Source organism: Gavia stellata, chromosome 4, assembly GCF_030936135.1.
Source record: "Gavia stellata isolate bGavSte3 chromosome 4, bGavSte3.hap2, whole genome shotgun sequence".
NCBI classification, from domain to species: Eukaryota; Metazoa; Chordata; class Aves; order Gaviiformes; family Gaviidae; genus Gavia; species Gavia stellata.
In genome coordinates, this window is record NC_082597.1 from 70,216,492 (window position 1) to 70,231,281 (window position 14,790).

At 48.4% G+C, this 14,790-nt stretch overlaps 1 protein-coding gene across 1 annotated transcript; it reads right to left on the reverse strand.

The window, feature by feature from the left end:
- Positions 1-5,187: 5,187 nt before the first annotated feature.
- On the reverse strand, positions 5,188-12,328 carry LOC104253234 (aldo-keto reductase family 1 member B1-like). The gene is given in 11 exon segments (XM_059815956.1): positions 5,188-5,256; positions 5,552-5,634; positions 5,784-5,867; positions 6,375-6,456; positions 6,581-6,687; positions 7,869-7,949; positions 7,951-8,016; positions 8,601-8,678; positions 9,994-10,110; positions 10,713-10,877; positions 12,263-12,328. Coding segments are annotated over 11 exon segments (972 nt in total). The 3' UTR covers positions 5,188-5,213.
- Positions 12,329-14,790: the final 2,462 nt, after the last annotated feature.

Consider the following 14,790-nt stretch of genomic DNA (forward strand, 5'->3'; position numbering starts at 1 on the left):
TGGAGGCAGTCTTTACCGGCAGAGACCCTGGGGCCTGCCGAAAAAGCACAAAGGCAAAGTACGGAGGTGACAGAGTCACAAGGTTGATTATCTCAACTCGTAAGGGGGAGAGCTGCGGGGCTCTGCGGCTTTAGGGGTACTGACAGACACAAGCATAGCTAAAGCCAGCGTTTTGAGGTGAGGGCATGTGGGTTTCAAGCTGGAATACCAGGGAGGGGCAGCGGGAATTCCTCCCTTGCTTGGAGCCTTTAAAAGTGGAGGTTTATCTTGCGTGGTGGTGCACTCCAGTTCAACCTCCATATGCAGGGAGGTAGATATGAGGGTCTTGGCTGAGCCCCGCTGTAGAAGGCCTCGGCCTCTTTCTCGCTCTGAGCTCAGACCAAGCCAGGAGCGTATGCTGGTGGGTCTCCTGTCTTCTCAGAGTTGATGAGGCTTTTTGTCTTCCCACTGGTATTTGTCCCTTAATCCCCTCTGCTTAAAAAACACGCCCGGGGCACAGCCAAGTGCTGAGGAAGCTCCCCGCTGGGCAGCAGTTACTGGGTGGGAAGGGCAGGTTTAGCCGGGCAGGGGAGGCCTGGGCAGGAGGAAGCCGCAAACTGCCCCAGAGCGGTCAGAACCGGTTCTGGCCGGCTCCGAAAGCGGTGCTGCCAGCCGGGGCGATGGAGCTCTGGGAGATGGGAAGAGCCCGTGTGGCTCCCCCCGGTCCCCCCGCCAGGGGAGGAGGAGGGGGGCACCTCACCCCGAGGGGACTGGCTGCTGAGGGGCCTGCGGCCTGGGCCACCCCTCCAGGCAGCGGCAGCCCTGGGGACGGCGGCCTGCCTGCGAGCACTAAGACATGGTGAGCAGGACTCAGTGGTAAAGGGAGGCGTCAGGCACTGAGCCCCACCCTCCGAGCTGCCCTTGCCTCAGGAGAGGGGTTGGGATGGACTGGGTGTAATCTGTGGTGAAAATGGGGGGAAGCGGAGACGAGGACAGGGAGAGGATTAGTGTTTGGCTTAGACAGGGGAAGGGGGAGAAAGGCATTGACTGAAGTGTTTTCTTCTTCTGTGTTCTTTTTTACCTCCTCAGTACCTGAATGTTGTTTGTGTTAATTGGCGATAAATCACCTTAGATTGCCCTGAGATGAGACTGTTTTGCCTGGGACAGTAGCTGTTGGAGAATGCCCAGCCCTGTCATGGCCCAGAACTCAAGTAATGAGAGGAACTCTGGAAGGAGCCATAATCCTGGTCCTGGGAATATGCAGTGGTGGAAATGGTGCAGCCAGTGCGTATCCAGGGGTGAGTGCAGACAGTGTGCAAACAGCTGGAGAAAGGAGGGACCTGGGGAGACCATTGCTGTGTGGGAAGGTGATTGGGAAGAGGTGGACAGGTGCTTCCTCCAAGCCCATGCCCCAGTGGCTGGGTGCAGTGCTGTCTCCACATGTAGGATCCAAAAACACTGGCTGGGGAGCTGCAGAGGCGGTGGTTGTGAAACATGGGGACAGAGGTGTGCTGCTGTGATGCAGCTGTGCGCTGGGGCTTGCCATGAGCTGCAAATGGTGCTTCAGAGAGACCAGGACTGCTTAGCAGAGCAGGGGAGTCAGGCTGATGATATTTGTTGGAGTAATGTGCTTTAACAAGTACTCGGGGTGAAGGGGAGGCCCTTGGTCAGAAGTGGGCAATAGTGCTGAATTGGCTGGATGGAAAGCTGCGTGCCAGGCTGCAGCTGCGGGAGCAGTGAGTGGTCTTAAAGTGATTGCTTCAGAGGGGGACCCTGGCACCTCTGGGGGGAAACTGAGGACTGATGGCAAAGTAAAAACAAAGCCCTTTCAGGCAGCGTGAGTTGCAAGGTTAAATAGACCTGTGGAGATGGGAGTGCTGGTCCCCAGAGTGTGAGTGCTCTCTCAACAGTCCTTCGCTCAGAGTGAAATTACAGAAATGCTGAATGCTTGCAGCAACTGGTGTCCCTGCTGTGGCAGTGCTGGGAAGCCAGAGCAAATGGGGTATAGCTTTTGTCCTGGAAGAGCAAAGTTCTGGGAGTTTGGGCTCTATTCTACTTGCAAGCACTGCCCTGCACAAGGGAGGAGGGCTTTAGGATCTGCTAGTGAAGGGCCATGTGGAGTAATGACCTGATCCTGCTGATCCCACAGACGAGACACCCCCACAGGGGGACTGGGAAGAAAGAGGTAATTGACTGCAGTTGCTTGGACTGATGGATTGTGTTTACAGGCAAGGGGGAAGGGACCCTGAAAAAGTGGTGATCACTAATGCTGTGGCCTGAAAGCTCCAAGGTCTGAGCACAGTTACTACTGGCCTTCTGGTATCGCCTGATAAGCTGGAGGAACGTCATGGAGTGACTTACATGTATTGTACTGGAGGTTAGAAAGTATATGGTAAGACTGTTGCAGTGTTGATCCTGGTAATTTTGTCTGCTGGGGAAGGGGTGGGTTTTTGACATTCGTTACATTCCCACTGATGAGATGTTAACTACACTAGTCTGGTCTGCAGGGACAAGGTATGGAGTTTATAATGAATATACATTAAGATTGTGATGATGTTAAAGGTAGAGTTTAAAAGGGTGAAACAATTATTACATCTTTCAGTGACATGAAGGGTGGAATGTAAAGGACATAAATTGCAGAGGGTATCAGGGGATGGCAGTGGTGACCTGTGTGGAGACCATGAGTTGCTCAGTGCCAGGCAGAACCAATTCCAGCTAGCTCCGAAACTTATGTAAACACCCTATCTCATATAAAAATTTAAGCCCTGGCTCAGATACACTGTTGGAAACAGGTGCAGTCTTTGAAGGCGGTCCATGCCAAAAGGGCTTACTTCTGAGGGGGATGAGCTATGCTGGAGCAAGGAAACACCTGAAAGCACTGCTGCCACTGGGTGACCCATGCTGGAGAAGGTACACCACTGAAAAGACAGTGGTCAAAACCTTTGGCTCTCCCTGCACCATAGCAAATATTGTACCTTTTTTGTTCAATAAGAATGTGTATTTGGTCTCAGCAGAGCTGTCTCACCTCAGCCTGGGGATTGCTGGGGGTTTTATGGGTGGCTTCCTTCAGGAAGCTGTGAAACAAATGTTCTTGAATTACATGTTCACGAATTGAAAGTGGAAATTTTGGAAAGAAGGTCCTAAGGTGCCTCTTCTCTTGAATAAAAGGTTTTACCATTTTCAGATGAAACCCAGTGTGCAACTTCATGATTATGCATTTGGTCACCTGCCCACTAGGAGGAACAGAAAGGTGATACAGCCACAAAAGCAAATACCTCCTCACTTCACCCACTGTTGTTAAAGGAACCTTGATTGTTTTGATGGATGGAGTTTGAGTGTCAGGTGAGAAGGAGGTTTGGGGATCAATTCCTTGAGACCTACCCTTGGTCATCTCCCCTGCGCCAGGTATGCTCCAGAGTGGGTGTCCATGCATGTAGGGGTGCATGGGGAGCTCAGGTGCCCAGCTCTGCTGTCACTGGGTTGCTGGGACTTGGGTCCCTGCACCGTTACCCTGTGGGGTCAGGATCTCCTGGGGATGGAGGGGCCAAAGGGGTTGGTGGGCTTAGGCCCTACTGCTCCCTGTGGGGGTGAGCAAGGCCCTGCAGCTGCAGTGCTGCAGGAGGGCTCAGAGACCCCAGCTGCAGCCCTGGGGCTGTGGGACCAGGGCAGGGGTGGGTTGAAGGAATGGTTGGAGTGGGATAGGCCATCATCCCTGAGGCTCTTGTCCGGGGGGCCTGGGCTCAAAGCATTTGGTGCTGCCTGGGGGATTGGTCCCCGAGGCTGGCAGGGAGGCCAGTGGTTTGGGCACAGCACCGAGGGGCTGAGCCTCTCCTGACCGGGGGCAGACATCCACAGTTCTGTGGCTGGTGGCCGGCAGGGAGGGGACAAGCGCTTTTCTGAGGGGTGGCTGCCCTCTGGTGCCCGCAGGGGAAAGCGCCGAGTGGCTTTGTTCCCAAGGAGTGTTCATGTCCCTTAACTGCAAGTGACTGCAACCCACCTGTGTGTATTTCACATTTGTTCACAAGAGAGATGGCGTATGAGGTCTAGAGAGGCTAAAGAGCAAGCTGGGTCTGAACCAAGGGCAGCTCCCACCATGGGTGTAATGGATCATGCCCGAATGCTGCTGCCCTTGTTCAGCCCAGATCTCTCTCTTGGCTGTGACTGGAGCGTAGAGCTAAAAACAGAACAGCAAAGAAATTCTCAGTTCTTTTGTTTGACTGCAATAGGCTAACATCTATTAGTTCTGTACAGAAGTATTAAAAATACTTGTACTGCATACCTCTGCTACATTTTGTTCCTGGCCCCAGGGAGTGTGTATTACCTTGTTTTGAAAGTTTTAGTTTGAAAAAAAAAAAATCCACTAAAAAAAGTCTATCTGCAACAGGCAGAATATCAAACTCAAAAATAATGGAGCTAATAAAGAATGAAATCAGTTGCTAAAGTCAAATGGTATCAGGGGCCAGCTAAAAGGTCTAGGCAAGAGCATAAACACACTTTCAAAACAAAAGATCTTTTTGATGTACTTCATTGTTGCATTTAAAGTTTAATTTTTCTCAAAGACAGACATTTGAATGAAGTGGCAGGTGCAAGTTCAGAGGTTTTTTTTTGCTTGTTAACAGTTTTGCACATAAGAATGCGATTTCACAACTAGCAATAATCTGAAGCACATGTTGAAATTGTGTTGTATCCAAACCCCACCATGCTCCTGTGTTTTGACACATAGGAGAAAGCCTGTGTAAAAATACTGCCCAGCATGTATCTGTATGTTTTGTACATATGGATTTTTTTTTTTTGAGAGAGGGATAAATAGTAAAAATCCCTTTTTCAAGTTAGTTTTGGAGTGGTGAAACTCATGGTTGTCTCATTCATCCTAAGGAAGTTAGTCTTTAGTTCACATTTCTGAGATTTTCCTCCAGTGCTCACAACTACTGATCATCCTCCTTAGCCTGTTGATACAACATGGAATACAAGTGTTAATGTGTAGCTGTCTCTCAATGTTTTCCCCTTAATTCCACATTTTGGCAGAGAATTATTACAGCCCACATTTTGTTCTTTAGAACAATTTTACTGTGCCCTTATTTAAAAAAGAAAATCACCACCACAATAAAATAACTGAATAAATATCCTGTGACTTCACTAGCTGCAGGAGGAGAGACACAGTAAGAAAGGTAGATAAATTGATAGGAAGAATAATCAGACCAAGCTTGAAGGATGAGGGCAGGATATGACCATCTTCAGTATTCTGCATTGGAAGGGTACTCCCTGCAAGTTTTGCACCTGAAGGGAATAAAGGAATTAATTTCAGCCTTTTTTAATTTTAATATATCAAACTGTAGTGGGTGCTTAGAGGAGCCACCAAGGCAGGATCTGAACTATAACTATAGAATGGATTTGTTCTGTATTTCTTTTCCTGGACAGTGTGTGACATTTGTACAGTGGGAACACCCAAGTCACTTTGTCAGTGACTCAGGCTCTCAGCATTCTAGGCAATGTTTAGATGCAAAAAATCTGTGTATATAGTGTACAGAACTTAAGGGTTTGGAGAACCCAAGTACTGAATGCTACCACTTACGTTCTCATTGTATATACTCTCCAGTTTCTGTTAAAGCTGAAAATAGTTTCTATCTCCTCTTTAGTCAATTCAAAGTCAAACACCTAACAAGAGAAACACAGACTGTAAGCAAAAAATCCTCTTGCCTGAGGACAACTTGGGAAAGGCGAGAAAGGATCACTGCTTGCTCTGCAAGGAGAAGCCATGCCATCCCTGAACATGCCATGCACCCAGCTCACTCCTAATCACTCACCTCGAAGTTCTCCACAATGCGCTGTGGTGTGACAGACTTGGGAATCGCAATCACATTTCTCTGGATCTGGAAGCAAAGGAGAACCTGCAGGAACAGATAGCTGAGTCATTCCTCCTGGCTCTGGAGAAATCAGAGCCTGTTCCAACAGCTGTTTTCCCTAAGCTATACCCCTTTCTGCAGAGCTGCATTTCAAATCACTCCTGTCCCTGCAGCCCAGGTAGCACTTCCTGAAGAGCAAAGAGGGAAGAGGTGGAGCCTCACACAGAAGACCTCCTTTCCCATCCAGTCTTTTCCTTCCCACCTGGCCTTTTATCAAGGTTTCATTCTCTGCAACAGGACTTGAGATGGGAAGACTGAAACATGGCAGCATCTGAAGACAGGTCAAGAAAGTGTTTCTTGTGGATGGTCAGAGAGCCCTTACAAGCATGCATTGAAGGCCACACAGTAAACAAACCTGCATTGCTATTTATCACCACAGAAGAGCACCACCGTTGACAGTGAATGAAGAGCCAGCCTGTCCTTTACATTGTCATCAGCTGGCCTTTATGCTGTGTTACAGGAAGGGATACCCACTGTCCGGCACCTACCTACCTGTGCTGGTGTTTTGTCGTGCTTGGTTGCAATCTCTTTGATCTTGGGGTCATCCAGAAGGGAAGGATCCTCTGGCTTAGCCCTACACAGAGGAAGGATAGCAACCGAAATCTGTATTTAGATGAATGATTAACGGTGCACTTACTGTCTCAGTGCTTCAAGCATAATCCATGCCAGTTCCCTCACAAGCTGCAAGGCAGCCTTACCATGGCCTGTCAGGAGAGCCAAGCGGACTGTATGCTGTCACAGCAATCCCTTTGGATTGACAGTACTTGATCAGCTTCTCCTGGGTAAGGTATGGGTGACATTCAATCTGCCAATACAAGAGTACAGGGGTTGGTAGCAATACAACTGCTGTAACTCACTCCAGGGATTACCTCCTAATGCACTTAAAGGTAAATTTTGGTCCTCATGTGCCAGTCTTTGCAAGGTATTATTCAGCCTTAGTTTTGTACAGCACCTACTTTTGAGTAAGGCTTCTTGCATCTCTGGGTCTCTGCTCTGGAGAAAGAGCATTTCATAAGGCTCACCTTTGGGTTCTTCAGCCCTGAGAAGGCCTATTCTGAGGTGCTTCTCCAAGATTTCTAAGCAATAGTTTAGCAAATATTGAAAACCCTGGTTCCTTGTATATTCAGTAATAATGTGGAATGGGATTAGAAGGACATGCTGCATCTCCTCTGTTCTCTCTTCTTGTCATAAAAGCCCCTTTCTTGTGAGTTTGTGTGAAGGGGTTCTAGAGATACCTGCAGTTTTGGATGGAGATGCATGTTTTCTTTTAGCCTGCTCTTTTTTTGGTAACTACATGCAGAGAAAGTGGTAAAATATCCTTTAGGACTTATAAGCTCTGGAGACTAGTACTTAGTGAACCTGCTAGAACTACTGAATTCAGAACTGTAAGATATGTCTGAATCTGTACAAGGCCACTTGGAGAAATAAGCATCTACAGCAGGTCATGTAGTTACTGCATACAACAGGGCAGTTGCTGCTATGTGCAGACAAAGACTAGGTTATTTTTGTATGTGTGTATACAGACACTGTATTTTTATTTTATATGAATAAAAAAGTCCTCAGGGCAGATACCAGGAAGCCACTGGTATGCTAATACATGCTCTGCTTCTGCATATACAGTTAAAATTGACCTCCCATTTCCAACTGGGTGACTGAGTGAATTGTGTATGCATACGTGCAAGCACGAGAAGAAATGCATGTCTGGTGTGAACAGTTATCTGCTATTAATAACAGATTGATGCTATTACTAATAACAGAACAAGTAAGGCATTTTAAGAAGTTATGCTTGTAATTTGCGTACCACAACTTCATCCCCTATCAGGATATAGGAGATTCACAACATCCTCATGTGTACCCAGAAATAATCATAGGGTGTTAACATGCTGTTACCTACTTTGTTCTCCCTTTTTCCATATCCTCATTCAACTGTTATGAGACCTTTATAATCCCTGAAAACTATTCACCTGCAGTCACTTTGCAGCTTACCTGGTTATTGGCAGGCTTGTGCTTCAGTCCTGGTTTGTTCAACATTCTTTCAGTCTGCTCATGGTTAAAGTTGGAGATACTCTTTTATCAACTTTTTAGTTGGAGATACTCTTTTTACCAGACCAGCATCCACCAGCTCTTCCATGGCCTAACACAAAGAGGAGCAAAGTCAGCATCCGGGACACAAGACAGGACCTGAAGGTGTTCTTCCTGATGTGGCTTGTTTCCCTTCATGGGAAGGGAAGGGCAACTGTTTGGACTTGCAGAGTTTGTCTCTTGGGGAAGAAATGCACACTGGTGTATTTGTGCCATGCCTTCCATCTCACCCAAGCCCCAAGGCTCATTTCCCAAGATAGTAGAAACAGCAAGATAATTACATATGGAAAATAACAATAATCAATAATGTGCTATCAAGCCAGCACTGGAGCTCTGTACCCCAGGCTGTAGGTAAGATCACAACCTAAAATATCTTTATTCCTGCAAAGTGTATTTAAACCATTTAAGAACTGGGGTGAAGGCAGTTATGTAGTTATTACAGTCCAGCAATCCGGTCTGCAGCTCTACTGCTCCACTGAAGATTAATCAGCTTGACTAAGCATGTATGTTTTGAAAAGCTACATTGTATGCCATAAGATAAATACATAAGAACTTTGTGACTGCTGAAGCTCATGAAAGCATGGAAAAGACTGCCAAGGACAGAAGACAGGATTCTTCCACTGTGGCTGAACTTACCTCCCATGTGTGTAGAATATCAGTGTTGCTGGGTATTGACATGCCTTTGTCATCTGTGGGAAACAACTCCTCCCCTGCCTGTGAGAAAGAAAATGCTTGAAACAGTCTTTGTTGGGAAGTTAATACAGAGACAACTGAGGACCATGACAACTTTAACTTCTAGTACAAAAAAATATTAATACTTGTCTACATTCAGGTTTATGGCATTTTGCCAGCAACCATTCCTAGTAGGAGGGACAGGTGTATCTCCTGGACCCAGCCAGAGTGGTGACTCACCAAAACACATACAGATAAACAAGTCACACCACTTGTGGAACAAAGCAGAAGAAATAAGCTTGCTGTACTCCTCTATCATGCTTATTAAGGGAGAACAAGAAGTGGTTTTTTTTGAAGATTTGTTTTCTGAAGAGTATAAGGGCCTGTTTAAGTCTGAAGGACATTTAAGTTAGGTCTAGGGTGAGCCACATCTGCTGAACAATGTATTATGTACACACACAGGTCTCCTGTGAGGGGAGCCTCAGTTTAAGTTGGTGGCACTATGCAAGTCAGAACATCTCAGACGTATGAGAACAGAGCTAGATCCCCACATCTCCAAATTGCTCTACACCTAGTGTGTTGTGCAGATGTCAGAGCATTATGCCATGACACTTACTCAAGGGCTTTGTTCACATAAAACTAACCATGACAGCTTTCAAAGTATGATGAACAGTTAATAAGCTCAAAAGCAACCGATAGGATGAAGGTCTTAACTTAAGGAAAAGCTAAGACTACAAATAGACTGAGACATCAGCTCCTTTGAAGTACACGAAGTATGAAATTTAATGTCAGAAAGTCTCACCTTTTGGACTCCAAGGTCTGTGAAACAACACTAAGGCTCTAGCAGCAAAGGTCAGCTCAGTCTGTACTGTATTAAGGACTCAGTGATTAAAAGACAGAAATGGAAGCTAGAAGCATTATCCTTTGCTCTGTGATTCTGTAACATGCAGAGGGGAAAGAATTGTCAGGCAGCAAAGTACAGCCCTCCTTCCCACAAAGTAGGAGGCTAAGTCATTGGCAGATGAGTATCCTTCAGATTTGTAGAAGACAAGGCATAGCCAAAAGTAAAGCAGCACAACTCACACTTGCAGCTAGAAGGCCTGATCTTAGCGCTAGGTCTACATATCCGGTAGCAAAAGGGCAGAGGACACCGTGCAAGCAGCAGTCTCAGGGGCAGAGATCAAGAGCCTGGCTCACGTGGCCAGAATAAAGTTGAATGAGCAGCACTGGAGCAATGCTGGTACACACAAGACACGTGGTCTTTCTGGACTGGAGCAGCAGTAGTGCTGCAAGGGTTACTGGCAGTTTTGAGGAGCTCTCCCAGGAGGGAAAGCCAAGGGCATTGCCAATACTGTACCTTGAACCCAAGAGGCCAGTGCATGAGGTAGAGATCCAGGTAATCCAGTTTCAGGTCAGTAAGAGTCTTCTGGCAGGCTCCCTTCACTAGAGGTTTGTCATGAAATGTGCACCATAGCTAGAGACAAAAAAAATCAAGGCACACCGTGACCTCCTGGGCTAAAGCTCTTGGAACCTTTCTGTCTTGTTCAGGAGAGTGCCTGTCCCCTTTGGAAGGTGATGTGGAACTAGGCCATCCTAATGCTCTTCAAATGGGGCTTGCTCTGTGAGCAGGACTGGCTTGTGATACCAAGGGCTGTGGTGCCTTATGTGATCAAACGGGGTTGTAAACTGAAAAACACTAATCCTGCTCCATTAGTCAGGGCATGTAAAAGCCACTTACTACAGTCAGATGCTGGTTAAAGAGCTCTTTTAATAAGTGGTGAGCCAAATCTAGGATTTCCTGCATAAGCACGGAAAAAAACACACTTTCTGGGACTGTTTATCACATACTTTGAACAGACCCATGAAAATGGAGGATGCAGAGCATATCTTGGATAAATCAATATAACACAAGATAAGGTGACAAAAAGAAGCTTCCATCAGTACTGGCCTGAACTATGTTCTGAATTACTCCACACTATAGCACACAGTCTTTCCCCACTGCTATGAATTTCCTCCCATGAACACGTTCTACACAAAGCAGACCTTCCCCAGGATCCTAGGTCACCAGATCCTTACCTTACTGACGATGAAGACGTCCTCTCATTTCACGCCTTCCTTGATTTTCTGCTGGATCCCTTCCCCAACTTCACTCTCATTCTGGTACACATAGGCACAATCAAAGTGGCGGTACCCAGCATCGATGGCAGCCATCACTGCAGCTGTTACTTGCCCAGCTGGGGACTAAAAGAAAGGTTAAGATCCCAAATCAAAGCATATGGGCAATTTCCTAGTTTTCTAGAAACTAAAGAAACACATACAAAGGCATTTTAAGAAGAGTTCTTCCATGCAGTGTTCCTAAAGTTATACTCATTTAACAAATCCAAGCTCCGGGGCTTGAAGCCAGCCTCCAGCTGTTTTTCCGGTAGCCCCACTCCCACACAGGCTCAGCCCAACAGCCAGGGAGAGCAGAGCCCCCAACTCCAGGACAGTTGTCCAGAGCTGGATGGACCAGGGGGAACAGAGTTTCGTGCCAGGGAGCTCTGCAGTACCTCTTGCCCAGCACTCCTCACTTCACCGCACTGTTTCTGAGAACAGAAACAGCAACTGCCCAGGTGGGAAAAACCTTAGTTTGATAGAGGGGGCAGTGGTGTACACCTTAGTCATCCACATCGCTGTGGAGTACTGTACCATACTCTACCCCAGCTCCTCCCTTGGGCATATCCCACCTGTCATTTGAAGGTTATACCAGCTGCTTCCTTCAGAGATGGAAGACGTGTGTTTCTACACCTTGAAAGGGCACGTAAGAGCTATGCACAGAGAAATGTTGACATATCTTGTTTGGACAAATCCAGTAATGTTTGTTTTCAGGCATTGTTCGATTCTGCAGTCATTGTAAGAGTGGTGCAAATACCTTCGTCAGAACCTGCTTCAAACGCATGAATTGTCTTCTAAAGCCGTATCTTATTACCAGGTGATTCAGGGTAACCTCACCCTGGATTCAAGTTACTCAGCACAGAAGCAGCAGCCAAGCCAAGCGCCCCACTGCAGCAGCACTCGAGCCTTCACAGCAGGGAGGGACAGGGAGCAGGGCCCGGGAGGTCCCTGCAAGCCGCGGGAGCCTGGCTGCGGGGGGATCCACGCTCCCCTGCGGGCTGCGGGACGGAGGGAAGGAGCCACCTCTCGCGGACCGGAGAGGCCCAAGGGTCGCCTCGCCCTTTCAGCCGAAAACCAGCCAAAACCAGCACGGGGGGCAGCAAGGAGGAGGGAGAGCACGCTAGGGAAAACGGCTGAAACGCAGCGCGGGGCTCCGCCTGCGCGCACCGCCAGACCGAGAGGGCAGTGGCGCCGGCAGCGCTGGGCCCGGGGTGACGGCGGGGACGGGCCCCGAGCCGGGCCGAGCTCAGGCCCCGGCAGCCTCAGCTGCGCCCGCAGGGAGCGGGCCGCCTCCACCCTCACTCCTCCCCCACCGCGGGTCCCGCCAGAGCGGCTCGGAGCGCTGTGAATCCCCCCGCGGCCCGGCCGGAGCCGGGAGGAGAGGGCACCGGGACAGGGCGCGGGCCCAGCCCGCCCTCTCTGGGAGAGAGGGGTCGCAGCAAGGTCGGGGGCACCGCCGAGATCCCCATTACCTTCCATGTGCCCAGCCCCAGGAGCGGTATCTTGGCCGTGGTGTTCAGCTCTAGGTAGGCCGCCATGACCCCACACGAGGACGCTGCCGGTCAGCGCGGCCTGCCGAGCCCCTTTATAGCGGCCGGGCTCGCCCCGCCCCGGGACGGGACCCGCCCCACCCCGCCCCGGGACCCTCCCGTGCTCGGACCCGGCCGGGGACAGCCACCGCCCTGCTGCAGCCGCTCTCGGTTACGCTGAGTTGGCGGGCTGAGCGCTGGTTCTCTCTGCGTCCTCGGAGCTGCTCTCTCCGCGGTGGTGGGTTGTGAGCCTCGGGCCGAGGAAGGCCTCTGAGCCCTTCGCCTGGGAGCAGTGTGTCCCCACGGCAGTGATGGTGGCCCGGGCTCTTGCAGAGCTCCTGTGGTGTGGGCGGCCTGTGTGAATTTGGGAGCTTTCAGCCTTCAGTTCCCCTGTGAAGGTGGGATGAATGTAGCCTGTGCTTGTGGTAACAGGAGAAGAAAAGTGAGCTGTTTTGTAGGAGTAATTTAAAACACAGTGACTTTAAAGAAGAGTGTTAGTTTTAATATTAGGAGAAGTTTCTTTTCATTTTTTTTTTAAAGTTGTAGAAGAATAGTGAGTTTTTAATGAGTGTCACAATGATGACTCCTCTACTTTCAGGGAGGTGCAGACCATATTTCAGAGTAAAATACAGAAATGTGGAAATAAATGGTAGGTAGTCCGTAATTGCACATTACAAACTGGCTTTGAAATTTTGCAGGTAAGAGTATGCTGTGCTGTTGAAGTGGACACAGCACAGTGGAAAACAAAAAAAATATTACCTGCAGGATCCAGTAGATGATCCACTATGTTATGCTAAGGCCACTTGGGAAGCTTTGCTGCTTGCTCATGCTTGGAGAATTTATCCAGGTGCAAGCATTAGTTGGGAGTATAATGGTGCATTTTTCTCTGGGTGCCTTTCCCGCAGCAGATACCCAGCTGCTTTGTAGCTTTGTACTTTTTGCTCTGCGTACCTGAGGGCAGACAAGGTAATTGGTTGTCTCTTTAATCTTCTTCATGTTTTGTGTCAGCACCATCAGCCATCCTCAGCAGGATGTGATGTTTCAGTTGTATCATGAAACAGTTATATAATGCAGTGTTTGGCTTTTACTTTTTTCTGGATTCCTTCTCTGTAAATCTGCTCTGAGTATGCTCAGACTCTTGGGGTTTGGCTCAGAGGTCAGTGAAATCAATGGAAAGATTGTGATTAGCCTGAGCCTGTTCCTCAGTTCTGTTGACAGTATTAAAAGCAAGCTGTTTGCACAAGAGGCCTCCTGCCATCCCAGTTGAGGGTTTTCACACTTCCTTTTTTTCCTTCCTAATGTCCCTCCATCAGTTCAGGGAAACAGACGCTGGCCCTCTGCAGAGCTCTAGGAAAGCTCCCTGTGCCAGCCATGGCTTTGTGTCTGGTGGGCATTCCTGCTGGGCGCTGCTGACAGTGGGCGAGGGACTAGAGCTAAGGCTAACAGAGGTGCAGAGCTGGTGCGCAGAGTGAGTGCTGTTGGGGAGGTGGACTATGTGGTGTTAGCTGGGCTCAAAGAGAACAGTTTTCCATGCCTGACCTCTGTCTTGGTCTTAATTATTAGCAGAAGTCACATGGAGACTTGTCCTGACAAAGATTGTCTCCCTCCAGAGAAGTCACCCTGTTTTGAAACATCAAGATGATCAATCACCTGCACCATTAGTAAGCTGTGAAAGAAGTACTGCACGTGTCAGTGGATGACAGCTAGCCTGGGAAATATTGCAAACTGTGTGCTTGATAAAATGCCCAACGGTTCCTTGCATGAGGTGAGAAACTGTGTATGAGGAAAGGTCTGATTTGATCTGTGTGCAAGGTTTTGCACTAAAGCTGGATGCTTGTTGTATCATCTTTCAGGTCTGTTGTGTTAATATTTGTATGTAGTAATTCCAATTCACCAAAAATCATAGCTTCAAGACATGAGCAGTGTTTGGCATCTAAGAAAAAGACGACTCAAAATGATCGAAGTGGGTAGGTCCCAGCAGAAACAATCTTTACCAGCAGGAAGGCTGCCTGGTTTGCTCCTAGCCTGCAATGACAGAGAAATTAAAGTCTCCTCTGAGGGCTGGCTGCCCTCTGATGCCTGTAGGGAAAAAGTGCCACATGGTTATATTGGTGGGAATTGTCCCAGGAAGGGTTCGTGTCCAATAAGTGCAGGTGACTGCAGCTGATTTCACCTCTCTTCACAGGAGAGGGAGTGGGAGTGCATTAGCTCTGGAGAACCTAAAGAGCAAGACGGGCCAGAGCCAAGAGCAGCCCTGGCCCCGGGCATAATGAATCACACTGAATGCTGCTGCCTTGTTTTGCCCAAACATCTCTTGTCTGTGACAAGGCCCTGAGGTGGCTGCTTGCACCTACACTGCGGACACCTAAAGTTAGGTGAGATGAATTCCCCCTGAGAGACTGCTGCATACGACCTGGGAGTAAAGGACAAGTATGGCCAGTGTAAAGTGTTTCAAATAAGAAAATGTGTTT